Source organism: Rhinopithecus bieti, unplaced genomic scaffold (genome assembly GCF_001698545.2).
Source record: "Rhinopithecus bieti isolate Rb0 unplaced genomic scaffold, ASM169854v2 scaffold_3734, whole genome shotgun sequence".
Taxonomy (NCBI): domain Eukaryota; kingdom Metazoa; phylum Chordata; class Mammalia; order Primates; family Cercopithecidae; genus Rhinopithecus; species Rhinopithecus bieti.
The window spans coordinates 3,149,744-3,177,394 of NW_016804423.1; the positions used below are offsets into that span (position 1 = coordinate 3,149,744).

The window sequence follows — 27,651 nt, forward strand, 5'->3', positions numbered from 1 at the left end:
GGCTTTTTATCAAGCGTCTGGGTTAAGAGACACTAAGGGTTAGATAAAAGGTTGTAGACGGTAAATAAGGCTTCTGCAAGGAGACATGAAGTCACACATTCCCGAGAATCCAAGAGTTAAGAAGAGACCAAAGGGATGCTTTTAAGGGTAGATTTAGAGTTTTTACAGAAAAGAGAGAAAGTGGGAGTGGACAAAGTCCCTGCCCTGAGCCAGGCACGGGCTGGGTGGGGTGTCGTCTGTTCCTAAAAAAAGAAAAAAGGGGTCTCCGCAAGAACTTAGACCAGCTGGAAAGGGAAAAAATGTAAAACAATAAACGAGGATAAAAACAAAAAGAATGTAAACGTCGAAAACAAAGCAAAAAGCATAAAGGCTGCAAGCCCTTGTCCATTCTGCTTCAACACTAGAAAAGATGGAATCAGATTGCTACCGATTGTGTGCAGATATCTAACATTCACGATAAATTATATATTCGGAATATACACAGCACAGAAGGTGTGCAAGTATGCTATAACAAAGCAGCTGAGGAGTCTCACCTGGAGGTCCGGCTTGGCCTGGTAGTCCTGGGAAACCTTAAAAGAGAAAGAGAGTGTTGGATCAAACAGAACAGTTCACCCATTTGTATACTTTTTATTTCTCTGCTGAAAGTCTCGCTTGGTGCATTGATAAGTGTCCATGGCCAAAGGGAACATAGAAAACAGAGCGGGAGACCACCCGAGCCCCCACTCTGGAAATGCATTGCTCTCAAAGTTACAGTGAAGGGCTTCTGAACCCTGCTGTGACAGTGAACCAGGAACTTGGAGGAGACCTGGTCACAGACAGTCCTACAAGGCTGCAGATGCTTCCAAAATATGGATGAACACAGGTCAAAACTAGAAGAAAAGAGAGGAAGAAATAGAAAGCAGGGGGAGAGAGACAGAAGAAGGAGGAGGAGGAAGAGGAGAAAAAGGAGGAGGAGGAGGAAGGGAGGGGAGGAGGAAGTGAAGGAGGAGGAAGAATGGAGGTGAGGAGGAAGAGAAGGAGGGGAGGAAGTGAAGGAGGAGGAAGAATGGAGGTGAGCAGGAAGAGAAGGAGGGGAGGAAGAGAAGGAGGGGAGGAAGAGAAGGAGGGGGAGGAAGAAAAGGAGGGGGAGGAAGAGAAGGAAGGGGAGGAGGAAGGGGAGGAGGAAGAAATGAGGAGGAGGAGGGGCAGAGGAGGAGGAGGAGGAGGAGGGGGGAAAAGGCACGAAAGCTACCTTTCGGGCCTGGCTCTCCTCTTGGCCCTGGAGTTCCAGGGTAGCCCCGCTCTCCTTTTTCTCCCAAAGGCCCTGTGCCTATAACCTGAATCAAGAAGGAAAAGGCGGTCATCCCGTGCATGGGGGTGGCTAGTCCTAGAGAGGAAAGCAATACAAGTGAAGAAATGTACATAATTGTTATTATTTCAAGAGATATGAAAGTGAAGTAGCAGCAATGGTAGTAGACAAGGAGGAAGAGGATAGACCTCTAAAACATATGGGACAGGTCAGGCGCGGTGGCTCATGCCTGTAATCCCAGCACTTTGGGAGGCTGAGGCAGATGGATCACAAGGTCAGGAGTTCGAGACGAGCCTGGCCAATATGTTGAAAACTCGACTCTACTAAAAATACAAAAATTAGCCGGGCATGGTGGCACATGCCTGTAGTCCCAGCTACTCGGGAGGCTGAGGCAGGAGAATGGCGGGAACCCAGGAGGCAGAGCTTGCAGTGAGCCGAGATGGCGCCACCGCACTCCAGCCTGGGCGACACAGCGAGACTCTGTCTCAAACAAACAAATAATAACAACAACAAAAACATATGGAACAAACAGGCCGTAACCATCCCTGCAAAGGACCCTGCCAGGCAGGCGGTTCTGGTTCTTTTTGTAATAGTTTGCCTGGCAGCAGCTTTTGTATCACTCCAGTGAGGTAAAGTTGGAGTAACATCAATTTGAGGCTTAGGTTTATAATTTCTAATTGTACATACGAGCCATAGATGGAATGTTTTACTTTACAGGGTATTATGAGAGGAACACTCTTCAACTTCCTTAGGCTGTATGTAATAGGGACACACAAATTTTCTTACTGGAAGAGTTTTTCTGACTTTTTTTTTTCTGATGACCAGAAGTAGGCACTTCCTTAAGGTCGCAAGACAAGAAGAGGCACTTTTGGCTCATTAAAAAGGAGAAAATTCGCTGACCCTGATTCCAAATTAATGAAATTCAAGACAAGTGGCAAAGTCAACTTTTGCATATTACCTTTAAAATATAATTCCTTTGTATCAATTAATAGATATTATTAAAATGTGCTAATGTTAAATAACTTGACTTAGTCATCCCACAAGTTACATATATAAAACATCATGATGTATACCATAAATATATACAATTTTTGTCAGTAAAAAAATCAAAGTAAAACCCTTCAATGTAAATCTATAGATAAAATGGGCTGTGTGAACGCATTACCTGTGGCACTGCAAGGAAGGCAGCAAAGGAGAGAACGGTAACATTTTCATTATTTCAAAAAAGACTGGGGGCAAAATGGCTAAAGAAATTAGAGCACAAGTCTCTGATAGGACACTGAAAATAAATGATCACCATGAAGATACTTGCAAACATGAGAACACCCATTTTTAAATGTCACACGCATCACTGACAAGTATGCAAAATATGCATGTTGACCAGCAGTAAAATGTTATTTGCAAAAATAAAAATTGTTTTGCCAGGATAGTTAAATGGTAGACGAACTGTTTCTCTTACAAAAATTTTCCTCAATGGACCATGTTTTTTAAAAAAAGGTGTCAAGTCCAGGCACAGTGGCTCACACCTGTAATCCCAGAACTTTCGGAGGCCAAGATGAGTGGATCACCTGAGGTCAGGAGTTTGAGACCAGCCTGGCCAACACAGTCAGGCTCTGTCTCTACTAAAAATACAAAAATTAGCTGGGCATGGTGGCGGGTGCCTGTAATCCCAGCTACACGGGAGGCTGAGGTGGGAGAATCACTTGAACCCAGGAGACAGAGGTTGCAGTGAGCCAAAGTCATACCACTGCACTCCCGCCTGGACGACAAAGCAAGACTCCATTTCAAAAAAAAGGAGTCAAATATGTTGCTAATATTCTCATCCATGTGCAAAATCCATGAAAAGGTTTTAGTGATTTAAAGATGTGCAGAAAATGTCAAAATATAATAAAAATAATAAATACTAAACTCCATACAATACAAATTAGAAAATCATTTCAAGTAGCATGAACCACTTTACATAACAAATGCAATTCTAGAGACAGCTGTGCCCTGCATCTCCTCTCCTTCCTTCCCCCAGTGCTCTCACAGACCCAGGGACAGTACTCTTACTCACAATTCCTGGTGGGCCAGGAGGACCTGCTTCACCCTTTTCTCCCTACAAAAGAAAAAATAACTTTTCTTGCATATTCTTATAAGATTGTCTTGCAGACAGCAGATTAAACATTTCTTCTGGTAAAACAGAGTGTGCCTACAGTACATTAAAACTATTTTTCTCTCTGTAGTATCTCTCATCCTGTGACGATTACAACAAAAATGAATAGACTTCATTTTGCTTTGCATACGCATGATAGATGAAAACAAAGATTTCTGCAAAGCGTAATTTGGGGCTAATTATTCTCCTCACAAAAGCCCAGATACTGGTCCCGTCGATTACACACTTCCTCAGAAAACAGAATCATTGATGAGTGGAATTGGCAACCAAGGTTTTCCATTTTAAAAGAGAAATGAAATAAAATAATATAAAAGCATGATTTCCAAATATATTTTCTTAAGGAAATCATTTTATATGATGTTTTTAGGTGAAGATTTTCTCAAATTTGCATTGGAGGTCATCATGTAAAATCTAATATTAACTGAAAACATTAGTGGATAAATTCTGATCACTTCAAGGTTTAATCTCATCCATAGGAGATGAAAAGCTCAAAAGAAAGTAACCCTTTCATGTTAAATATTTTAATATAAACATCATAATGACTTAAACAGTCCAAAGATACATACATTATACCATGAATGTATATATTTTTCCTTTTAAATTCAGGCAGTAAACAAGAATGGAATGTTTTGATTTTTCTTATATGAATACCAGAAGAATTTTAGAAATAGTTACAGGACGTAAACATCTTAGCCACTGTATTCTAAATATATCTACCGTTTACAATTTACAGGATTTTACTTCCTCAAAAAATTACAGCCAAGGGTTTCTTCCTTTTGTCCCTGGCTTTAAGAAATTAACTGTGGGCTATTGAGGCCCTCCCCACAGCTTTCCACTCGCCATTGGTGATGAATATTCCAAAATTATTTCTTATATTAGTAAAGATTTACATTACCTAGTCTCATATTAAGAGAGAAAAATAAAGCAATAATGAGGTTTTTTTTTCTGCCTGTCAGACTGACAAACATTTTTCAGATTTTTTTTTTTTTTAAGTTAGTTCCCCAACTAAAAGGGCCCTGGTCTGGCAGAAGGACTTTCTGGGGCAATTTGGTTGCATGTGGCAAAAATTTCAAAACAAGTGTCTGAATGTGGACACCAATATTATGCTTTTAGGAATTTGACAGAGAAATGACCAAATGAGCAAAAATACTTGTGAGCATAAAATGGCCTAAATACCACGCAACAAAAGGCTTGGATGTTCATATCATAACTACATTGACGGCCACGAAATATATCCTCCTTCTATCATGACGTGAAAAAGCAAGAGGTATTGTTCACTATCACCTTTAAAAGCTGCCTGCTTGTGTATGCACATAGGAACAAGGTGAACTCTGGCCATTTCTGAACAGGTAATAGAAAAAATTAGGTAAGCTTTCTTTTCCTCATGATATCTTTCTGTATTTTCTATTGTTTTATGATCAGGGAAAAAATAATCTACTACCGAAAAAAGACATAAAAAATTGAATGAGTGGTACATTTCATGTATTTTTATTTTGAAAAAAAATCATGAACACAAAGGAAACCACTAAATTGTGTTTTTACCCAGAAGAAGCATAAATGATTTTTTTCCCTTGAGTACAGAGTCCTTAGTTCTAGGAAAGAATAAACAGACCTCTGGGTTGAAGTGGAAAGTGAAGATAAAGGCTCACAATAGTGCTAGCGTTTACCTGCGGGCCCTGGCGGCCTACGAGTCCTGGGTACCCGGGTTCACCAGGAAAACCCTGAAACCAAAGAAAGAAGTAGTAACCGTCAGAGGTCAGTGGCGGAAACAGTGAGCCTGCTTGTAAAAATCACAGAGAAATACTTACGGGACTCCCTTTTTCCCCTTTGTCACCATCTTTTCCAGGTTTTCCCTGTAGAATAAAGATGTAAACGTTAGTATTTAATAAATAATAGGCCGGGTGTGGTGGCTCACGCCTGTAATCCCAGCGCTTTGGGAGGCCAAGGAGGGTGGATCATCTGAGGTCAGGAGATCGAGACCAGCCTGGCCAACATGGTGAAACCCCATCTCTACTAAAAATACAAAAATTAGCTGGGTGTGGTGGCGGGCGCCTGTAGTCCCAGCTACTCGGGAGGCTGAGGGAGGAGAATCACTTGAACACAGGAGGCAGAGGTTGCAGTGAGCTGAGAATCACACCATTGCACTCCAGCCTGGGCAACATAGTGAGACTCTGTCTCAAAAATAAACATAATAATAATAATAATAACGGATAAAGCACTAAACCTCTGATTCAGATAGCTTAATATGTTGTCTCTCCTATGAAACCCAAGCAAGGTAAATGAGCGCTCTATGTAAGTTGACAATACCACAATAAGTAATATGGTATATGATGAATAATTATGAAACAGTTACCATAGAAGAGAACTCTATTTTTAAAGAGCAGGGTCCGATGAGCTACAAGTCTTCTAAAACATGACTGTATCTTGGTAGCAAAGCTAACATCAGAGAAGTTTGCCTACTGGCAGCTGAGTATTTGCAAGCTTATACAAATGCTTCATTTAATGCAGGTTTCTGCATGTTGCTTCCAGGTAGAAACCAGAACCATTACAGGGGACTGACAGTGGGGTGGGTCTCACGTCACCACCATCCCTAAAGTGAGAAGCAACTCAGCCTCTCAGGCTTGCGGCTGTGCAAACACTGTCTGGTGTTCTGGGTGGCAAAGTCCAACCAACCCGCTGCTCTCAGATAGAGCAGGACCGAAGGTTTCAGGGACAGCCCAGGGCTCTTCAGAAGCCTCTTTCCACAGCCGGCGGTGGCACCTTCAGTGCTGGATCCTTAAACAGGGAAGGACCTCGCCTGCCTGGGAGGCCTTGCAAATGACAGCTCAGGAGAGCCTCGGCAAAGCCCTTTGGGGATAAACTAGAAGTCCCTACAAGCCTTTTCCATTCTTATGTTTCTGTGAATCTGCGATTTTCAGCATGAAAGGAGAATTGTTTCATGATAAAAGGACTTTGGAAAGCACTTACTCTGGGTCCTGGTTTTCCGGGTTCACCTTTCTCTCCGACCCCTGGCATTCCCTTAAATGAACAAAAAGGCAAAGAGATTCATTTGTCTATAAATAAAGCAAAATATTAAGTTAGATAAATATTAAACTTCAGGTGAAATAAGCTTGTAACTTAAATCTGTACTTTATGGTCTTTGACCTAAAAATGATAGACAGAAATTGAGGACTTACCTGAAATCCAGGTTCACCTTTTTGGCCCTGAAAGAGTTGGAGAGACAGATCAGTACTATCAAACAGCTGTATCAATTGTTATATGCTGCATGAAACACACAGCAGAAAAAAAGAAAAAAAGAAAAAAAAAAAAACCTTTTCTGATATATTAACAAAGAAATTCCCGTTGATCTCCAGCACTCACTTGGCATTGACTGGTAGAAATGTAAGCCGGGCAGGGTTTATCATGCTTGACCCATGGTGACTGGCCCTGTCCTCCCCCTGCCCCCCAGCCCGACTCCCTCCTGCTCACCAAGCCATCCCTAACTTGGGGCACATTTAAGAGGCCCTGATCCAGCAGGGTGAGCCTCGGATCAGGCTTGGACCAACCCAGTTCCAGCTGCCTCTGCTCTCAGAGGTGCCCGCATTTTACGGAACGAACAGTCTATACATCTGTTTTCCAGACCAGGATTGAAGGTAGCTGGAAAAACTGAATTTTGACCCATTTTCTCTTTGTCCTTTGGAATTTGTCCAAAATTAGAAAATCAGTATTCACTGGATGAAGCCTATTCACACCTTTTCTCCCTTGGTGGCAAAATCTCCTTTTTCTTGAACTTGGGCTTGTCCTGGTACTCCCGGAGGCCCACTGACCCCTTGGTCACCCTGTCGACACAAAAATGTAAAATTAATTAGGCATGGAAACAATTATGCAGAGATGAAAAATTGCAGAGAGAGGTAAAAGCCTAAAATAAAACACCTATTTTTAAAATGTAATTATACTCTATTCTATTCTACTCATCCTTTGCCTCCGCAGAAAATCAAATTTCAATAAGAAGAAGAATCTAAACCCAGGAGGAGAATTTCACTTCTTCTATGGGCAATCACTGGCTCAGGAATAACCATGGAATCTGAACACCTGCAAGACACCTCTGGACTTGCGTGCACCTGTGTAGTGTGTATTGGCTTCTGATGGCACGGAGGAAAGGAATACAAACTGCCTAATAGAAGCTGAGAAGAAAGAAGGCATTTTAGGTAACTCCAAAATAAGACAACCATCAAGAGTCTCCTTCCTCAGGCATCCTAACTGCTGGGTACACCTGAAAATTACAACCACATACATTTCAGAGTCACTATATTGCAAAGTTTATGAGAAGACTGGGCCAAAATCTAGGGTGGCAAGCAGAGGCCGCCTGCACATCCAGATTCATCCAGGCCCCACTGCATTGGGTGCTCTGGTTGTAACTGCCTCCACCAGCTTGGATGTCAGAGGAGAATCTGGCCTTCCACAGGCTGGCTATCACAATGGCAGGCATCCCTTCTCAGCCAGTGCCTGTTTCATTGGTCTGATCCAGGGAAACTCTTGGAGAGGATCAGGGACCCACCACTTTCTCCTCTCTGCAGGATGAAGACACCTGCTGTGGTCTGCGCCCTCCCAGCTCCACACTGCATCTCCCCTCACACCCACTTGGCCCTGGACCACCCGCCCACCTCTGAGAAGAGAGGCCGGTGGTGAGGGGCCACTGCCAACCGTGCTAGTCCTAATTTCCTGGTGGTGGACTTCCACTCTGCAGGGCTTACACGGTTATGCATCTAATGGTCAACTCCTAAATTTGACTCTTATAAATCCTAGGTCTGACCTCATCACTGACGAAGAAGAGTTTGATTGAACTCTTTGCACAGATAATTAGAGTTAGCCTCGTTGTTCTCTGCTTGTCAGATCACAGAGCACTTCCATAAATTCCAGTGTATTGAATAAGCTAGAATAAATTCAACAATGCTGTCATTTTAAGGAAAACACTACCAAACGCAAGAACATGCAGAGAAGAGTAACTATACTTATGAGTCCAAACGTTGATCCAAAGGTGGGTAACTGTCAGGTGAGAACTGTGGTTTTCAACATGAAAGCACTCCAGAGCAATGTGCACTCACCTTGTCACCTTTGGGTCCTTGAAAACTTAAGCCCATTTGTCCCTGTGGATTAAAAATTAGGCTTTCATTATTACATTTGTCTACTTTGTTCAAAGTCATTCTACAAACCTCACACAAAACGCAGTAAGATGGTAGATTTCAGGCAATAGCTTTGTCCCATAACTCTCATAAAATTTTCCAGAAAGGAACGATCATGCTGTATTCAATGTCTATGAAAAAAGTTTTTAAAGTATGACTGACCAAAAATTCTAAAGACATTTTTTTAAATTTACAGTTTTTAAACTCTTGCGTTAGAAAACTAAGGGAAATATCAGTGATTCCAAAGTATTGACTAAGGGACGAATGAAAGAAAAGATCAATATATTGATAGATAATCAGTAGATAATAAATGATAGATAAATGATAGATACTTAAAGGTATAGTTAGATAAAGATAGTGTTAATTTTCCAACATTTTTTTACAGAGACTGAAAGAATGAGAAGAATGAGCTATAGCGATTTCATGATAGCCTTATACTAATGCCAAAGAACAAAAAATGAAAAAAACCTTTACCTTTTCACCTGGAGGGCCGGGAGGACCTGGAGGACCCTAGGAGAGAGAGCATTTTAATTAAATAGGTTTCACAACTATAGGGAGCTTGAAGCCCTTCTTTAGGCTGATGTTATCTTAAGATTCTCTGGTCAACATAATTTATTTGTGAAATATTTTTCCTGGGCTTCCCCTCCCTCCCCACTCCTAGCAGGGGGAGGACCCTCAGGTGTGACCATATCAATACCAATCCGTCTCCCCTGCTCCACGGTGAAGTCACCTGGGGCAGAGCCTGCCTGTCCATCTTTGAACTCACTCCCACAGGCTGTGACTATCGGTGGTACCCAGCCAGCCGCCACAACCATGGCTGCATTATTTGTTTCAGGATATCAGTTTATGGTGCTATCATCACCCCTTTCCCACAGCTCTGGGTATATGAGTACCAGGCTGCCAGCCAAACGTTTAATAAGAGGGAAGCTGATTCTGCCATGTTCATATTAAGAGCGACCACAGCCGTGTAAAGTTTTTACTAAATTATTAGTTATTTTCACACCTCAATATAGTTGTTCTTTAAATGATTGCCTTGGAGAGACAGTCCCCAAAACTTACCGGTGGTCCGGTAAATCCTGGAGGCCCAACAGGACCTTGAAGTCCTGGCAATCCTGGTGGGCCCTAGAATGCATGAGAAAGAAATGAGTTCAGATGCAAACTGGGAGGGTGAGGTGGCACATGTTCATAATGATTCAGCAAATGCTTACTGGATTCCCTGGGAGTCCGGGAAATCCTCTTTCACCTTTCAACAGCATCCCGGGCACATGGCCAAGTATCTCACCTGGATCACCCTAGAGGATGAACAAAGAAAATAGAAAGTTGCAAATATTGACATTCACGTAAAGAAACTGAAAACTCATTGAGTAGTTGGCATATATTACTGTTATAGGACTAGCCTAAGTCTGGGATTTAGACCCTGTCTACACTGGAAATCAACAGCCTGGCATCCTCCCATCATGATTGCCATCCTAGTAACCAGCTTTAACCACTGCATGGTCAACTTAGCCACAGCCAGGACTGAATGTAGAGACAGCTAAACAAAGGGGTCTGCAACACCGTGCACAGGACCATCCCCAACTCTAGACAAGGGCCCCTGTCTCTAGTTAAAAGACTACTGTGTGACCACGGGCTCTTCTCACAAAACAAGAATTCTCTTTTGAGAAAAGGCCTAGGACGAATACTTTTATAACAGCAGGGTGTAATGGTAAATTTTATCTGTCAGCTTGGCCAGGCCACATTATTGGGTTAAACACCAGTCCAGATGTTTCTGTGAAGGGATTTTTAAAATGAGATTGACACTTAAATCAGTAGACTCTGAATAAGGCAAATGGCCCTCCATAATGCTGGTGGGCCTCATCCCATCAGTTGAAGGCCTTACAGGATAAAAGACTGACCTCCCTGGAGGAAGAAGGAATTCTGCCCACACACCGCCTTCGGACTCAAGACTACAACTCCACCCCTTCCCTGGTGTCCAGCCTGCCCACTCACCCTGCAGGTTTTGAGCTTGCCGGCCCCCACAGTCATGAGTACCAATGCTTTAGAGGCCGTTTCTCCTCTCTCTGGCTACACACACATAGGCCACTGGTTCTGTGTCTCTGGAGCACGCTAACACACAGGGCTATTATGAGGATCTATTTCCTACGTGTTCTGAATCACAGGCGCACAGGGACTCTCAGCCTCATCCAGGTAAGCGGTTATCTCTACTGCAACTGCTGAGACCTACAAGCCTCCCTTGGACAGGACTTCTCCCAACCCCCAGATACCCGAGGTCCCCACCCTGTGCCCAAGCACAGCCCACACATTACAGGACTGCACCTTCGGAGGTCGGGCTGATGCCAGCAGCCAAGCCCCAAGACAGCAACACCTCACCTGGGAAAAGCTGTCCCAGGTTCCCTCCTGGCAAGTCTGAGAGGCACCCAGGGAGCTCCATTCTCCCATCTGCCCTCCCCGGTTTGGGCGAAGTGAGTCTTCGCCACCACACCAGGCCTCCTTCCACTGCTAACTCCCCATTAAGACACTTAAGTGTCTGAACATTAGAGTCTAAAATCTGAGTTTGTGTATTACTTATACAGTCTTTTAATGTAACAGAGTTTAGGGAAATGTGTTCAGAAGCAATCGATCAGCCAAAGTGGTTTAAAGAAAATGGCACTTGTTTTAAACAGATTCCCTGTAATGAATCCAATAAAGCAAAACAAAATAAAATGTACCTTCATTCCTGGTAACCCTGGTGGTCCCTAAAAGGAAAGTTTTGGTGTTAGTTTTGTTTTTCTCAAAATGCCATTAGCATTAAAATTGTTATTATATAATATTATATGTAAAATATAAGTTATTAAAACATAAGCAAAGAAAGAAAGAAAAGGAAATGGAATGAGAAGAGAGAAGTTGTAACTAAAAGAAAGAGGTTCTGCCCTAAATAAACTCTACTCACGGGATTTCCAGCAAAACCAGGCAAGCCAGGAGGCCCGAGCGGCCCTCTCTCTCCCTGGGAAGACAGCAGAGCGTCATTCATACACAGTGTGTGTGGCAGACACATCAGCCCTGACACCGCATGAGTTAGTTACTCTGCCCTACCCTTCACTTGTTGGTTAAAATCATTTCCTAAAAACAGTTTGTCACAAGCTCTGCTGCTGGGTACCACTTTATGAAAGAAGAAATAGACTTGATAGTATCATTAATAGGGACAAAGGCCCAGAATGGCATTTTCTTACGCGATGTGGTAAATGATTACCGGTAATAACTTTCATGCTTAAATGAAATTTTAGTATAAAAGTCTACAAAAAAGAAAGGAACAATTACATCTTTCTGATACACTAAATATGGGAAAATTGTATTTCCTTACCAAATAAAGCAAATTTTAAGACAAGTAACTTTCCAATTGTGGCAAATAAAACTCTATTAACAGAGTCACACTACCTGACTCCTTAATGTGCAAAATTACATAAATACACACGAAAAGGAGGGTCTCGGTTCTGGATTTACCTTTGTGCCATTGCATCCTGGAATACCTGGGGGGCCTGGTGGGCCGTCTTGGCCAGGAATACCCTGCAATTAAGAAAGTGAAAATGTAACCCAAACAGAAAATCACCTGACGGAAAAATATTTCCTAAAAGAAGTAGAGTGCATTTTCTATACATACGGGAAGTCCTGGGTTTCCAGGGTAGCCAGATGCTCCCGGGGGTCCCTGTGAGGGCGGAAGTAAAAGCATGTCAGTGAAAAGCCGGAAGCCTCACTTCCTCCTACTGCATCCACCTGGGTAATGGAGTTGTGCCCTCGTTTTTGGTGTCTGGAACACACACACACAAAGCAGACAGTGCATTCTGCACAAGAGGCAGTGGAGGGCACAGGCCAGGGCAGATCGCCCAGGCTTATGGAGCAATGCTACACCCAAAGCACACTACTGCCATTCGCAACTGCAAAGATGTGGAACCAGCCTAAGTACCTACCACCCAATGAGTGGATAGTGAAAAGGTAGAATCCACGTACCATGGAACACTACTCAGCCACAACAAGGAACAAAATGATGTCTTTTGCAGCAACTTGAATGGAGCTAGAGGCCATTACTCTAAGTGAAGTAACCCAGGAATGGGAAACCAAACACTGTATGATAAGTGGCAGCTAAGCTACAAGGATGTAAAGGCATAAGAGTAATACAATGGACTTCCAGACTCAGGTGAGGGGAAGGCTGGAAGGGGGTGAGGGATAAAAAACTACGTAACAGGTAGAGTGTACACTGCTTGGATGACAGGTGCACTAAAACCTCAGAAACCACCACGAAATAACATCCATGCAATCAAAAACCACCTGTACCAAAAAAAACTATTGAAATAAAAAAAAATAAGTTTTTAAAAAGCTGACTGCTGATCCCTTCAAACATAAGGCTGCCCATGCACAAAATAACTCTGCTCCCATTTCACCTTTACCAAGAGGTAGAGAGGAGGAAGAGCAAGGCTGGCTCTGAAAATACCACGACTTTTCCATTAAACGAAGTCATCTCTGTCTAATGACTGTGGACACATCATCAATCGCACCTTCCCCCAAATTAAAATATGCCCAGAAGAGATTCCTGAAGAAGAAAAAATGGGGGAAAACAAGTTTGCAGAACCAAGGACTAAGGAGCTCAGCCTGTTCACAGGCCCCGTGGGAAGGCCTGGGGCTCAGGGAATCATGGACTGCTCCACACTGCCTGCCTCGCACCTGCCTGCCCGTGCTGTGTGAGCTGGGAGAGGAGACGGAGGACGAGGGCTCGGAGAAAGGAGGGGAAAGGTGCCCGACTCTGGGAGCGGGCCTGTCCCACGCGTGGAATCATCGATTGTGAGTGGCAACTGTACTCACTCTTGTCCCTTTTGTTCCAGGTAGTCCTGGTTCTCCAGTATCACCCTGGAACAGAATAGAAATGCCATTGTCATTGATCACCGTTATCTCAAGAATGCAGGCAATCTTACATCCACCCACCCCCAATCCCACAGCCCTGCTTACCTTTTGTCCTGGTGGTCCCTGCGGCCCCTCAGGTCCTTGCATTCCAGGAAACCCAATGACACCTTGTAACCCTGGGAGGCCTCTTTCGCCCTATAGAAGAGGAACATAAGTCAGGCAAAAGGCAGCAGTAAAGAAACAGAGGAAGGAATCGCTGACCAACTGTGATGGCTTTTTTTTTTTTTTTTTTTTTTTTTGAGATGTAGTCTCACTTGTTGCCCAGGCTGGAATGCAGTGGCACGATCTCTGCTCACTGCAACGTCCACTGCCCGAGTTCAAGGGATTCTCCTGCCTCAGCCTCCTGGGTAGCTAGGATTACAGGTGTGTGCCACCACGCCGGCTAATTTTTGTATTTTTAGTAGAGGCAGGGTTTCACCATGTTGGCCAGGCTGGTCTCAAACTTCTGATGTCAGGTGATCCACCCTCCTCAGCCTCCAAAAGTGCTGGGATCACAGGCATGGGCTACCATGCCTGGTCTGTGATGGCTAATTTTCAGTGCCAAGTTGACTGGGTCACAGGATACCCAGATAGCTGGTAAAGCATGACTTCTGGGTGTGTTTTTGAGGGTGTGTTTCTGGAAGAGATTGGCATTTGAAACAATGGACAGTAAGGAAGACGTGCCCTCACCCAAGGTGAGCAGGTGCCATTGTTAGCTGGGTCCCGGATAGAACAAAAAGGTAGAAGAGAGGCCAATTCTCTCTCTTCTGGAGCTGGGACACCCATCTCCTCCGGCCCTTGGACATCAGAACTCTGGGTTCTCTGGCCTTCGGATTCAGGGACTTGTACCACTAGCCCCTTGGGCTCTCAAGCCGCTGGCCTTGGACCGAGTTACACTTCAGGAGTCCCCGAGTTTCCAAGTTTGCAGGTGGCAGATCATGGAACTCCTCAGCCTCCATAATCCTATGAGCCACTTCCCATAATAAATCTAAGTATCATCCAGCCTTGCGCAAGTCCACGGTGAGTGTCTGGAAACAGACAGCAACGACTACTTCAGGCGGCTCTGCTTTACTGTGTTTCAAACTCTTGAGGACAGAAAATAATTTCTATCTCATTCCTGGCACAATCCTTTCTATATACTAAATGCCAAATAATTTCTTGGGTAAATAAAATAATAAATAGTGAGGCATTTTTCACTGAACTGGTTATAATTTCACTCAATCATTGGAACCCTCCTGTTAGCTACAGTCTCAGTGCTGAGATTTTGTGATGGATCCTCCAAGACGTCTTCCTCTTTAGAGAGCATTAGGATATGAGGGTGGGCAGAGTCCGCAGTGTGAACCTCACGCAAGATGCTGAGCCTCCCCTGGGCCATCATGGGGGGATGGTGGGCTTTAATGAGAATGTCTTTCAAGAGTGTTTTTTGGGCTGGGTGCGGTGGCTCACGCCTGTAATCCCAGCACTTTGGGAGATCGAGGCAGGCGGATCACCAGATGTCAGGAGTTCAAGACCAGCCTGGTCAACATGGAAAAACCCTGTCTCTACTAAAAAATGCAAAAATTAGTTGGGTGTAGTGGCACATGCCTGTAATCTCAGTTACTCAGGAGACTGAGGCTGGAGAACCACTTGAACCTGGGAGGCAGAGGTTGCAGTGAGCCAAGATCGTGCCACTGTACTCCAGCCAGGGAGACAGAGTCACACTCTGTCTCAAAACAACAACAACAACAACAACAAACCCATAACCATGATAAGAAATCAAGAAAACCTATTTACAGTACATGGACTTTAATGCAGTCTTACCATAGGAATTGGGTAGATTCAGTGACGATTGTTAGCTGATTTAAAAACAGAAGGAAGGCACTTTGGAGATCATAGGCAGGATTACTTAGTGTTCAGTGCCTTTCTCAAAGTTGCATTCGTTGAAAGTAAAAATCAACTGACAAGCTCTACGTCACATAACATAAACACCCAAAGTCGTCCTTCTTTCCAAACCACTCAGCCAGTCCTGGCACTTACTGGTGAATTAACTGCCTGCTCCATTTTTACAAACGCAGAGAGGAGGTTACGAACCTGGGACTCACCGCCACGCCTGCACAGAGCTGTGTGCTCACTGAAAGGATACGTCAGGAGTCTAGCCACAGTATGTGGATAAATATGGGATAGATTGTTCCAAACCCTAGAGAACCGAATCAAAGAGTGAGCGGATTAAAGAACCTCAGGACTCATAGTGTGGCACTGCCCCTCAGGCCAGCAGCATCTGGGGAATCGGCCAGAAGAGCAGACGTGGCCCCACGAGGGCCCTGAGCCCAGGGTTTGACAGGGAAGGCTGGCTCCTTCTCCCTGGGGCCTGTTACAGTGAGCAAAGAAAAACATTCCCAGACCAGGACTTGTTCAAATGAAGAGCTCCTTAAATACACCCTGCAGTGACGGCCCCGGGACACAACGGCAGAAAGTCCTGCTGTAAGGAGTTACGGCGTACAAGGTCACCAATCTGGGGGACCCGGTTTTTGGATGTAGGAAAAGCCTGCTCAAACCAGAATAGGATGGAACTCCAAACAGCGGCTAAAATAAATAAATAAATCCCGAGTTGTGTAGCCCCGAATCACCCGGTATCAGACAGGAAGGACGTGAGAAGGGCATGTCCATGTAGAAGCTTTCTAATACATTTGGTGGAGTATTTTTAGAACTTAATGAATATTGGCAGTATCGCCATGAGACCAGCGACGATAAGATTTTATAATTCTCAATTTAAGCATGGAATGCACTGAGGACCAGAGCCAGATGAACTGATTTCTACAAGTTTCTCACTGAGTCAGCACTACAGCCAGAAATAGAAATGAGGTCAGCCTCCACCACAGTCCCTGTTTTTTCTGGGTCACTAGAGCAAGCCGGTTCCCAGCAGAACATCAAACAATTCACCAACTTAATGTTAGCCCAAGGTACCCACCCTTTTATGTCCATTTCACAGATAGGGAAATTAAGATTCCGACGCTTAACTGACTTGTCATATGTCACTGGGTGACCCTTCATGCTGCTGGGAACAGAACACAGAAACCCAAATTCCCAGGCCTTGCTTTTACCGCAAGAACACATTCTTTCCCAAATGTCACCAGAAAGCTTAAGCAATCTGTGTATCCCCAGAGCTTTGAAATGAAGGAGCTAAGAAGGAAGTGACTCCTCCATGGACATGGTTCTTGCCATTCCCCACATATTTTTTTAATGTTCTTAATCTTTTGTCCAGATAAAAGTGCACATGAATAATCTAACACTCTGTACCCTGTCCAAGGTTATTATGGGAACCAGAGCAGAGCAAACAGACAGGATAAGCACTTAAACAGCTATACAGTTAGCTGGCGACCAGCATGCAGTATGGGGCCAAATTATTCCTCCAAGCTTTTAGCACACTTCCACCAGGATTATAAGAAGAGCAAAGAGCTGGACATGTTGTGCAAAGGTTATTGGAGCTAGCAGTGTCCAAGCCAGACTTTGCAGCTGCAACTAGCAATGCTACCACCACGGCCACCGTGACCCCCCTTCCACTGGAGCTTTAGGTAGAATGCGAGCAGTTAGAGTCAGGGAGCAACAGGGCCCTCGATCATCTGTTTCCCATGGTGTGCTCAGGGCAAGGTCCAAAACTCCGTGGCGGCCACAGACTTCATGTCAGGCCAAAATGAAAACCACAACCATGGTCTGTCACAGCAATGACTATTCAAAGTGGAAGAAACAAACAAGAAACTTGAAAAATACTACACAGAAAGTTTTCATGCAGCTGAACTTTGTGCTCTCATTGCTGAACATCAGTGCGATGTAGGGCACTGATCAGAAGTGGAAAATTCTATACCAAAACTGGAGATGATTACTGCTGTGTCCTCAAATGATGAAATTCAGAATTTGTGGAGGGAGAACAAAGTGCCATTGTCTACAAAGATGAAAGAATACAACATGGAGAATAATCTTGGCACCAAAATTAGGCATTCTAAATGAGGCATGAAATAGGGTTTCAGGCATGGAGCTACTTAAAATTCTTGCTTAATGCATTACCTAAAGCAAACATATACTTTTTAAAAGTCCTTAAAATGCGTGGAGAGAAAGTCATTTTATAATACCCAATTCTTTCCCTTCCTCTTCCAAGGCTTGTAGAAACAAGTTCATGATTCAGGAAATCAAACACTCAAATAAGCTTCCATCACAGCTAAGTCAGAAATTCAAATACAAATCAAGTACCCAGGACAGCTGAAGTTGAAATAGCATGAAGTTTCTAAATGTGGGAGGAAAATATAATTACCAACAACAAAAACTGAGTTTAACACAAAATATACCTAGAATAAGCAGTCATCAAAATTCTTACTGTCAAAGGCCCTATGACGTCTGTTTCAGAGGCCGACATGGAATCCGTATCTTTAAATCAAAATTTTAATGGATTTTTCCAATCTGAAATATTAGGATCATGGATCTTTACACTGGACTGAAGCACACACAGAGATACTGCCAGCACTCTGGGGCTTTCTCTACGCACGGACTGAGTGTGGATACCGGGTCTGGTACTAAGCACTGAGTGCACTGGGTATGGCAGCCTCCATGTGCTGGGTGCAATCACGGGAAACAAGCAATGCTCGCCAGGGAGACTGCAATTCCTTCTCCACCTCGACCCTGTAATTTCTTCACAGGCAATGAAATTGTTTTATTCGTTCATAGTGTTTGAATTCAATACAATGTCATGGGATGCTGAACTAGCCAATTGCATTACATGACGCTCAGCATGAGGCAGGATTCCACACATGAGTCTTAAAAACTTTAAGAGGTAGTCAAAGGTTACCGGGCAGGACACGGCCCCCAGCACCTTTGCAGTCTAAGCATTCTGGGCACCATTACAGACTGGCCGGAGTCCGCAGCAGTGGCTGAGAGGCGCAGGGCAAGCTGCGTTCGGGACCACGCTGGCTCTGCTGCTGCTTTCTGTCATCGAGTGCCTCGAGATTTTCATTTACGAGCAAGACTGCAAATCATTCAGCGAATCAAAGCCCTCACATTCGAAGCCAGAGCTCACCAAGTATCCAGTGAAAAGGAAATGATGGCAAGGATGGGTCACAGTCAGCGGGTGACTGCGGAACTCTTTCAGAAATTCCACAAGGCCAATTCCTTGAGCCCAACCACCATCAGAAGAGACATCTGCAGGACCATTTCCTGGATGCCGCCGCTGGGAAAGGGGTGGGAAGGCTGCGGTCGGTGCCGCGGGGTCATGGAAAACTCAGTGGCGAGGCCCCGTTGGGAGCTCCCCCAACGCCATGAGGCTTGACATGAGGGCAGGAATACTGCCACCGCAGTGCGAGGGGGGACAGGATGCAAGGAGGTCCCCTAGAGGTCTGCTTTCCCTAAGAGGAAGGCGTGAGTGCGCACTCTCCTTTGCTCTATGAGACACACAGCAGAACTCTTAAAAAGATGTATATGTGTTCATTAGAAGTATGTGAATGAAATTTAACAATGTGGATTGTTGCACTTAGCAGCGTTATCATTACTGTTATTTCTTGCATCTAAATATTTAACATTAAAGCAGCAAAGATTAAACCAATCACACATAAAAAGTGTGACTGCAAATCCGTATCTTCTTCCCGAAACTCTTACTTCTCCCTCCAGCCCAGACGTCTAGCTTGAGACAGTGAATATCAGGAAATGTGTGCAGTGGCCCTCCATCAACTATGTGGGTATACGCAAGAGCTTGAGCAGCGCATACAGATGCACCTCAGCTTACGATGCGGTACGTCCCAATAAGACCATTGTAAGTTGAGATCCTGTCTCAAAAAATATATATATATAATATGTAATATATGTTACATATATTATATATTATACTATGTATTATGTACACTATATATTATGCATACTATATATTATATATAGTATATATAGGATCTCACTCTGTCACTGAGGCTGGATTGCAGTGGTACTATCTTGACTCACTGCAACCTCAGCCTCCCCAGCAGCTCTATTACAGTACTGTGCCACCATGCCCCACTAATGTTTGCATTTTTAGTAGAGACGGGCTTTTGCCGTGTTGGCCAGGCTGGTCTTGAACTCCTAACCTCACGTGATCTGCCCGCCTTTTACTCCTAAAGTGCTGGAATTACAGGCATGAGCTACTGCACCCAGCCCAATAGAAAATATTTTAAGTCAAAACACATTTAATACACCTGACCTACCTAACATTGTAGCTTAGCCTAGCCATCCTTAAACATGCTCAGAAAACTTACACTGGCCTACGTTGGGCAAAACTGTCTAACACAAAGCCTGTTTTATAATAAAGTGTTTATATCTTTTGTAATTTATTGAATTCTGTATCAAAAGCGAAAACCAGAACGGCTTGCGGCCCCTGACTGGCATTGCGAGAGTTGCTATCGCACGACGTTAGCCCAGGAAAAGATCAAAATTCAAAATTTTGTTTTGAATTTTGATCTTTCAAAATCCATGACCTTCAGATACCATGAGAGCTGTCCTATTTCTAGGAGACTTCTGGACTCGTCCTCTTCAAAAGCATGTGGGGTTATTTGGGCAAGTTCCTCATTTCATGGGCCTCCACTGTCCTCCTTCTGACCATCATTAGCGTTGTTCTGAGTACTCCCAAGGCTGCCGATGATGGAGATGAGCAAGTTTGTGTGAAGAATGGGAGAGAACTCAGTGCTGGAGCCTCCTGGCCAAAAGAACAGTGGCTAGGGTCTGAGGACTGGGATAAACTAGAAGTGAAAATGCCTTCTTCCATATGGCCAAGCCTGGACTGTAACTTTTATACTGGACTTCTGGCCCCAGGATTCTTGAGTGGAAAATCCGAAGCCCTCATGACAAGGTCCATGTGATGGAGAAGGTCCACCTTGTGTTCAGCAAATGCCTGCCTGCAGCTACAGCAGTGAACGCAGAACTGTCTCCAGGAGTCCATGCTCAAGGAGAGATTTCTGTTGGACAAATCCTGATGTTGAAACATTATCTAAGGCCATGATGAATTCTGGCACAACTCTAGGCTCAAGTATTCTAATATGAATTTTAACATTCACTATGAAGTTGACTGACAGAGCTGAACACTCAAGTCACATGTCATCCAAAGCTAGAAGGCGATGGTTACCAAGGAGATGCATGGTGAATATTTCTGATAGATCCATATTCACAAAGAAATAAAACCATAGACATTTTCTGATCCATGAAAATCCACTTTGCACATCAGCTTGAAAGAAAAAAAATTTAAGAGAGTCCTTCACAAAATGCTTTCTAAAGAACTATCACTCAACACAAGAATAACTCCAGGGAGCCCTCAGTGTGGTCTTCTTATAAACAATTTAAAACTTCCCCGAAAGCCATCCAAAAGCAAACAAACCATCTGACGTCCCCGAACCAGTAAAAACACTCTAGGAGAACTGAGTGCTGATGAATTACTGGCAGCCAAAAAAAATCTTAAAAATTTCCAAAGGTCCTTACATCTTAGCAAAGTTCCAGACATTTGTCCGTGATGAAAGTCGAGACTCACTCACGGAAGCCCACAGCTCAGCTGTGAGCAGCAGCAAAGGCCTCCAGAGGCAACTATTATCTTCAATAGTAGGTTTCTTATCTTCTTCAGAAAAAAACAGTCCTAAACGCTCTCATTAACTCTTGCTCCAAGGCAGTACTCCATTTCAAATATTGTTAAGCAGAACCATGTTAAGTCACTCCCCCAAAGCAGTCAGATTTCCACGTTGGAGAGGGAGAAAATATGATGATGATCTTTTCCAAAGGCTTGTGAACCTGCCCAGTCAGATTCTATGCGTATCTGCGCTCAGGCAGCACGTCTTTCATCAATAGCTTAATTCTGTTTTCCCATCAAACCACACCAGGACACAGTGCGCTCACTGGAAACCCTTGTATTTTCCTGGCTCTGGGCTCCATCAACAACACATTCAAATGCCCATGTGAAGGGCCGGGGCGTCCATAGACACCCACCCTTCATCCACCTCCAGGCACCTGCGACCCACACAGCAGCACCCCAGGGCCCTGGCACCCCTCAGCACACTGGAGAGCGCTGCCTCAATCTGAAACAGGCACATTCACACCCTCCCCGGTGGGCCCTGGCACCTCAGACACACCCATGAGATCTCAGCCAAGCATCCCCTTGTTGAAGAAGTACTCAGACACCGAATGATCTGGAGAAAACCCAGCCGGTGGATCCAGCCGGTGGATCCAGCCGGTGATAAGACCAGGGGAAGAGCCAGTGGCCTGAATCAAGTCTTGGGTGAGGAGCCTCCGTGGGCTGCAGCTGCTGGCCACTAGAGGGAGCTCTGGGACCATACATTTTCCCCCAAATGACCTAAAACTCCCTAGTGGACCTTAAAGTATTAAGCCTTTTCCTTAAATTTTCATTGTAGTAATACATTACTATAAAAATATTAAATATTCAGGGCCAGTGAACACATGCTGTGGGCAGAGTGAGAGAAACCACTTTGATATGGCCTAAAAACTCTATGGTAAATATTTTTTATTAAGATTCAAAATTTAATTAAAATTAAATATAAAAACTAGTAACCTGAATATTGAGGCTACTGCATTACAGGTAAATGCAGTCAGCCTATAAATAATGAGAATGATGGATATTTTCTAGAAAGCATTTTCACATCCATTTTATAAATTGGGAGAGTATTTGAATCTAATGACAATACAGAAAAAAATAGCAAATTCAATTTTTAAAGTAACTGTATGGAAATAGAAAATACTGAAAAAATTAAATTCTACAAAACATGCATAAAGTAGATACAAATGTGATCACAGGGGAATCTCTAAGAAACCACTACTAAACATCCCACTGCCAGTAAAACTTATTTAAAGGTTCTTCTTTGGTCTTCTTCCACTACAAGTTTATAGAAAACTTAGGCATTAAGGTAATTCAGTCCATTCTCCTGAGTTTTGCCAATTCTAAAAGAAAAATAAAATCTATCCAGTTTTTTGGCTCCCAAAAAAGATAATAACATTCTCTCCTTTGCTTAACCTATCAACATGAACACTCATTAAAACCAAAATCACAGACGCCTCTACCTAAACCTATTACCTAACATTCTGTTTCTCAAATATATATTTTTTAAAATATCTTTAAAACGAGAAAAACAGTACAGAAAACAAGTGTTACGCTACAGGTTTGGAACCTCACTTGCTGCAGTTATGGACGGTATGGATGGTTGTGCATGTTGCACACTGCAGCAATCAGGGGCTAAAATCAGCCACTGAAGCTAGGTGTTGGCACAGCAGGAGGCCTTTATCTAATATGACAAAGCTAGAAAAAGCCCAGTGGCAGCAAAATCATCCTTCAAATAAGTTGCACAGAGCTCTCTGGGAGTTCCTGCCTTGGTGACATCCCAAGGATGTCAGGACACACCAACCAAGAGGCAGCCTCCATGTAGACTTTAGAGGCTTGGTACTGACCTGCCAAGAGTTGCGAAGCCAAATGAGGAATGTCCCTCAAGAGAGCCCTAATCCAGGGCAGGGGCTAAACTGCCCAGTCACCAAGGCCAACACTTTGGTTGGCTTTTGGTTTTGGTTTTACTTACTCCATTAAAACATAGATATACATATATATATACAAAATACTATCCTCAAAGAGCTAGAAATGGACACGGCATAAATGAATGCTTCCAACTTGAGCTCCGGCCATCGCAGGAATGATCACACTTAGGATTGCTGAGAGTCTGCACATGAAATTACACCTCTGCTCACGCGCACAACTGTCTTTTTTTTTGAAGTTCCATGAAATTTATCACAGTTCTAGGTCATGACTTAGTTAAAGATTTGGGAGAAGAAGAATGATTACAGGAACATAAATAATTGATAACAAAATATCAATAAGAGGTTAGCTCTCTTCTGAGTTTGTATAAGAAAAATAAATAAATATATTTATGTTTTTCAGATGGAGTCTTACTCTGTCACCCAGGCTGGAGTGCAGCGGCATGATCTTGGTTCATTGTAACCTCCGCCTCCCAGGTTCAAGCGATTCTTGTGCCTTGGCCTCCCAAGTAGCTGGGATTACAGATGTGCACCATCATGCCTGGCTAATTTTTGTATTTTTAGTAGATATGAAATTTCACCATCATGGCCAGGCTGGTCTCCAACTCCTGACCTCAGGTGATCCGCCAGCCTCGGCCTCCCAAAGTGCTGGTATCACAGGCATGAGCCAACGCTCCTGACCTAATTTTTTTTCTTATAAAGACACTTTGCTTTATTTTCATTAGCTCCAAAGCAAGGACCCTGAGGGTTCGAAAGACGTGTTCTACATTAACAGAAATGTTGAAAAATGCCAATTAGTGCTTAAGTACTTAGACAGCTGAGGATGTTATTAACTAGAACTTAATAATGTATGTGGGTGTGGGGCAGCAATGTGGAACAAAAAGAGGACACAGAAAAGGCAGGAAACACCACAAGGTAGGTGATGAATTTTTTTTTTTTTTTTGGTCTGTGATAAAAGTAAACTTGAAAAACGTAGATGAAATACTCTGAAGTTAAGAACTACAGTTAAGAGGCCGGGCGCGGTGGCTCACGCCTGGAACCCCAGCACTTTGGGAGGCCGAGGCGGGCGGATCACGAGGTCAGGAGATCGAGACCATCCTGGCTAACACGGTGAAACCCCGTCTCTACTAAAATACAAAAAATTAGCCGGGCGTGGTGGCAGGCACCTGTAGTCCCAGCTACTCAGGAGGCTGAGGCAGGAGAATGGCATGAACCCGGGAGGCGGAGCTTGCAGTGAGCGGAGATCTCGCCACTGCACTCCAGCCTGGGCGACAGAGCAACACTCCGTCTCAAAAAAAAAAAAAAAAAAAAAAAGGAATTATAGTTAATAATACAAAAGCATGCAAGACAGTCTTCAGGTTTACACCTTGAGATAATTGCTCACTGGCAATTAAGAAAAAACTTTATTTTTTTTCTTAAACATATGTTAGATATAATTCTTTATAAAAAATGGGTTTTACAGGTGCCCTGCCAGGGGACATCCCAGGTCCCCATTCTCTGAGTGGTCCTGTAGCCCCTGCGGTTCCCCTGCCCGGGCGTGCACAGCCGCACACAGAGCACCTCCAGGAGATGCTGGAACCCATGAGGCAGTGACTGGCATTCCCTCTAGTTCCCTCCCCCAGCACCTCAAACAGATGGCACAGGGTAAGTACTCAATTAATATTTTCATGACTGGGCTGGGTGCGGTGGCTCACGCCTGTAATCCCAGCACTTTGGGAGGCCAAGGCGGGTGGATCACCTGAGGTCAGGAGTTCAAGACCAGCCTGGCCAACATGGTGAAAGCTCGTCTCTACTAAAAATACAAAAATTAGCCCAGCGTGGTGGCACTTGCCTGTAATCTCAGCTACTCAGGAGGGTGAGACAGGAGAATCACTTGAACCCAGGAGGCAGAGGTTGCAGTGAGCTGAGATCATGCCATTGCACTCCAGCCTGGGCGACAATGCAAGACTCCATCTCAAAAAATAAATAAATAAAAATATTTTCATGAGTGAATCAGGAAAGATCCCGAGAAAATGATATAAATCTATAAGAGGGTACAGATTTAGGAACCCTATTTTCAAACGACTGCAAAAACAAGCACCTGCACTCCAGGTAAGCACCTGGAGCTCTGGGCACCCTGCTTTCCATGCTCTCTTTTCAGTCACTGCATGGATGGGCAAAGAACCTAAGCCTGGAGCCAGAAGATTCCGGTGCTGGCTCCAGCGCCAATCCCTGGGACGCTCTGAAAATCAGCTTTACCATCATCTGTAAGTCAGGGATGAGTCCACCTGCCTGGCTCACCTGGCAGCATTATTTTAAAAATCAAACGTGCTCAAGTATTCAGTTAAATGCTGCACAAATGGTTCTGAAAGAAACTGATCTGACTTTACTGCTTTTTAAACACATAAATATTTTGTGTTTATTCTCACGATTTCTATGTCCAACAAGCCAGCTGCATGTCCTCTGAAGCCACACAATGTTTTAAAAGAGAATGAAAAGGACACACTGCTAGTGTTCCCACAAGTCATGACCTAGGAAGTATCTCATTCCTGTTTTTGTGGCTAAGACAGACACAAGAAAATTGGAATTTCTTGAGTATTTTAAAAAGATGACAGTTTCAAGAAACTCCCCCCTTTATCTTATACTCAAGGTTTTGTGTTTTTTCCTTAATAAATATCTCTGGAATTCATGCTGTTCAAGCCGAGAACATTCATTTATTCTGTCAGGTCAGCCTGGGTCTTAGTAAAGCCACCACACTCCTCCATGGTAAGTCTGTAAGTAGCTATGACATACATAGGTCTGAAATCCCCAGATTACTTTCTTACCCCCAAGCAAGTTACTTGTCTGTATCTTATCACTGATAACATTTTCCCCCAGGATGCTGCAATAATTTCAATACTCCATTAATCATACTTGGAATCTAAGAGATAAGAACAGTTCTCTTGACTCCCAGATATACAATTGCCAGGTTAAAACTTGACAAACCAACTTTGCCCATAGAATACAATGTAATCTCGGCAGAGCTGGAGGTTTTACAAAACCCACTATTAGCCTAACCTCATTAATTTGAAAAAGCAGTAGTGAGATCAATCTAAATTAATAAGTAACAGAATTTTAATATCTTTTAAGTAAACACCATTAATTCCTTTAAAACATATACAGTCTACCCAAAGAAATTAAGCCAACATCTTGAAGTATTTTCTTTTGTGTTTTGCTTAAAATCTTGGTTTTAAAACTGAATAGGTAAGAAAAGCATATAATTGCAAACTCAATACAAAATATTGGTGTATAATTAAGACAATAAATAGCTACTTCATAAATACTTAAAAATGGTCTTCCCTGAGCTGGTAATCTCTCTTCACCTCAATGCTATTCATAAAATTGGCAAGCCTGTTTTCAAAAGATAATATGGAGCTATATTTTAATCCAAGGTGTGGCCCAATTATTTAAAAATTTCTATCAGTAAGATCTTATTTAATGCCATTTTCACTATGCCTAGTGTGTAGACGTTTTAAAGATTAAGCTTACAGTATCATTTCCTGCCTTTTTTTCTTAACTACTTAATGTCAATAGACTAAAATATTGAGATCTTTGGCTAGAAACTAAGATGTGGAAACAGACCAATTGGGTTATAGTTTGTAAATTATTAGGTATAAACTTTCTAATAAAAATAGATTGTAGAGTATATAAACATGTGATATTTTCCCACGTATATGGAATTTTTTTTAAAGTTATATCCATTGGAGGATAGATGACCAAGCATGGGTACAGTAGACACACACACACACACATACACACACACACACACACACACACAGAATCAGAGAGAGAGAGAGAGAGAGAAATAGAGAGAGAAATGAAGAGACAAAGACGGAGAGACAGAAAGAGAGAGAAGCTTCACTAAGAGGCAGGTTGGGGGAACCTCGTTCCCATGCCCTGACTCCCCACTCCCAGGGTATGAGGTCTCAGACACATCACTGAGGCAATTTCTCTTTGGCAAGAGAGGGCCAGTCAGCCAAACACCCTGACATGGCCTTGCCTTGACTCCCAAATATACAATTGCCAACTTGGTGGAAACTCTGAGCTCTCATGGGAATCCTAACCCTACAGGCGCCCACCCTTGGTCCTCCACAGGGGGAATCAGCACTTTGTGTGAAGAAACAGGGAAAGTGGTCATCTTTTTAACAGCTATTTGATATTCCACATAAATATCCTGCCGTGGGTTAGGCCCAGAATTTCGGGATAACAAATAAGGCAAGGACAGGGAGGCAGCCCTGTCGCGGGTCTCCAGGGAACCCAGGGAGCCACGCTGTGGAGGGACTGATCCCAGAGCCCTTCCTGGTCCCTATGGTCCCTAAATACGCCCTCCTGGGTGGAGCTACACTTCCCTGCACACACAGTCCTCAGGTGCCCATCTGAACGTCACCCTGGCCGGGCAAGAGGTGCACGGTGACAGGTGGGAAAGGCACGCACAGAGACATACACACGCCTTACAGGACTCAGGAAGCGCAGCTGGGCGGGACCACCGCGGAGCACCTGCCAAGTCATGTGCTTCTGCAGTAAAATCACCCACACGCTTCCAGAGCTGACACTTACCCAGCGATCAAGCTCAGGATGCCCCTGAGGAGTGGTGGGGCGGGGGCGGGAGGGGG

At 43.7% G+C, this 27,651-nt stretch overlaps 1 protein-coding gene across 1 annotated transcript in view; it reads right to left on the reverse strand.

Moving 5' to 3' along the window:
* COL4A1 (collagen type IV alpha 1 chain) overlaps positions 1-27,651 on the reverse strand; it is a 157,318-nt gene that overhangs the window by 50,287 nt on the left and 79,380 nt on the right. The window contains 18 exon segments of the mRNA XM_017868194.1: positions 534-569; positions 1,232-1,316; positions 3,345-3,386; positions 5,111-5,164; positions 5,252-5,296; positions 6,411-6,461; positions 6,620-6,646; positions 7,175-7,261; positions 8,528-8,569; positions 9,080-9,115; positions 9,665-9,727; positions 9,814-9,897; positions 11,314-11,340; positions 11,535-11,588; positions 12,086-12,148; positions 12,243-12,287; positions 13,439-13,483; positions 13,583-13,672. Of these exon segments, the coding sequence (XP_017723683.1) occupies positions 534-569; positions 1,232-1,316; positions 3,345-3,386; positions 5,111-5,164; positions 5,252-5,296; positions 6,411-6,461; positions 6,620-6,646; positions 7,175-7,261; positions 8,528-8,569; positions 9,080-9,115; positions 9,665-9,727; positions 9,814-9,897; positions 11,314-11,340; positions 11,535-11,588; positions 12,086-12,148; positions 12,243-12,287; positions 13,439-13,483; positions 13,583-13,672 (976 nt within the window).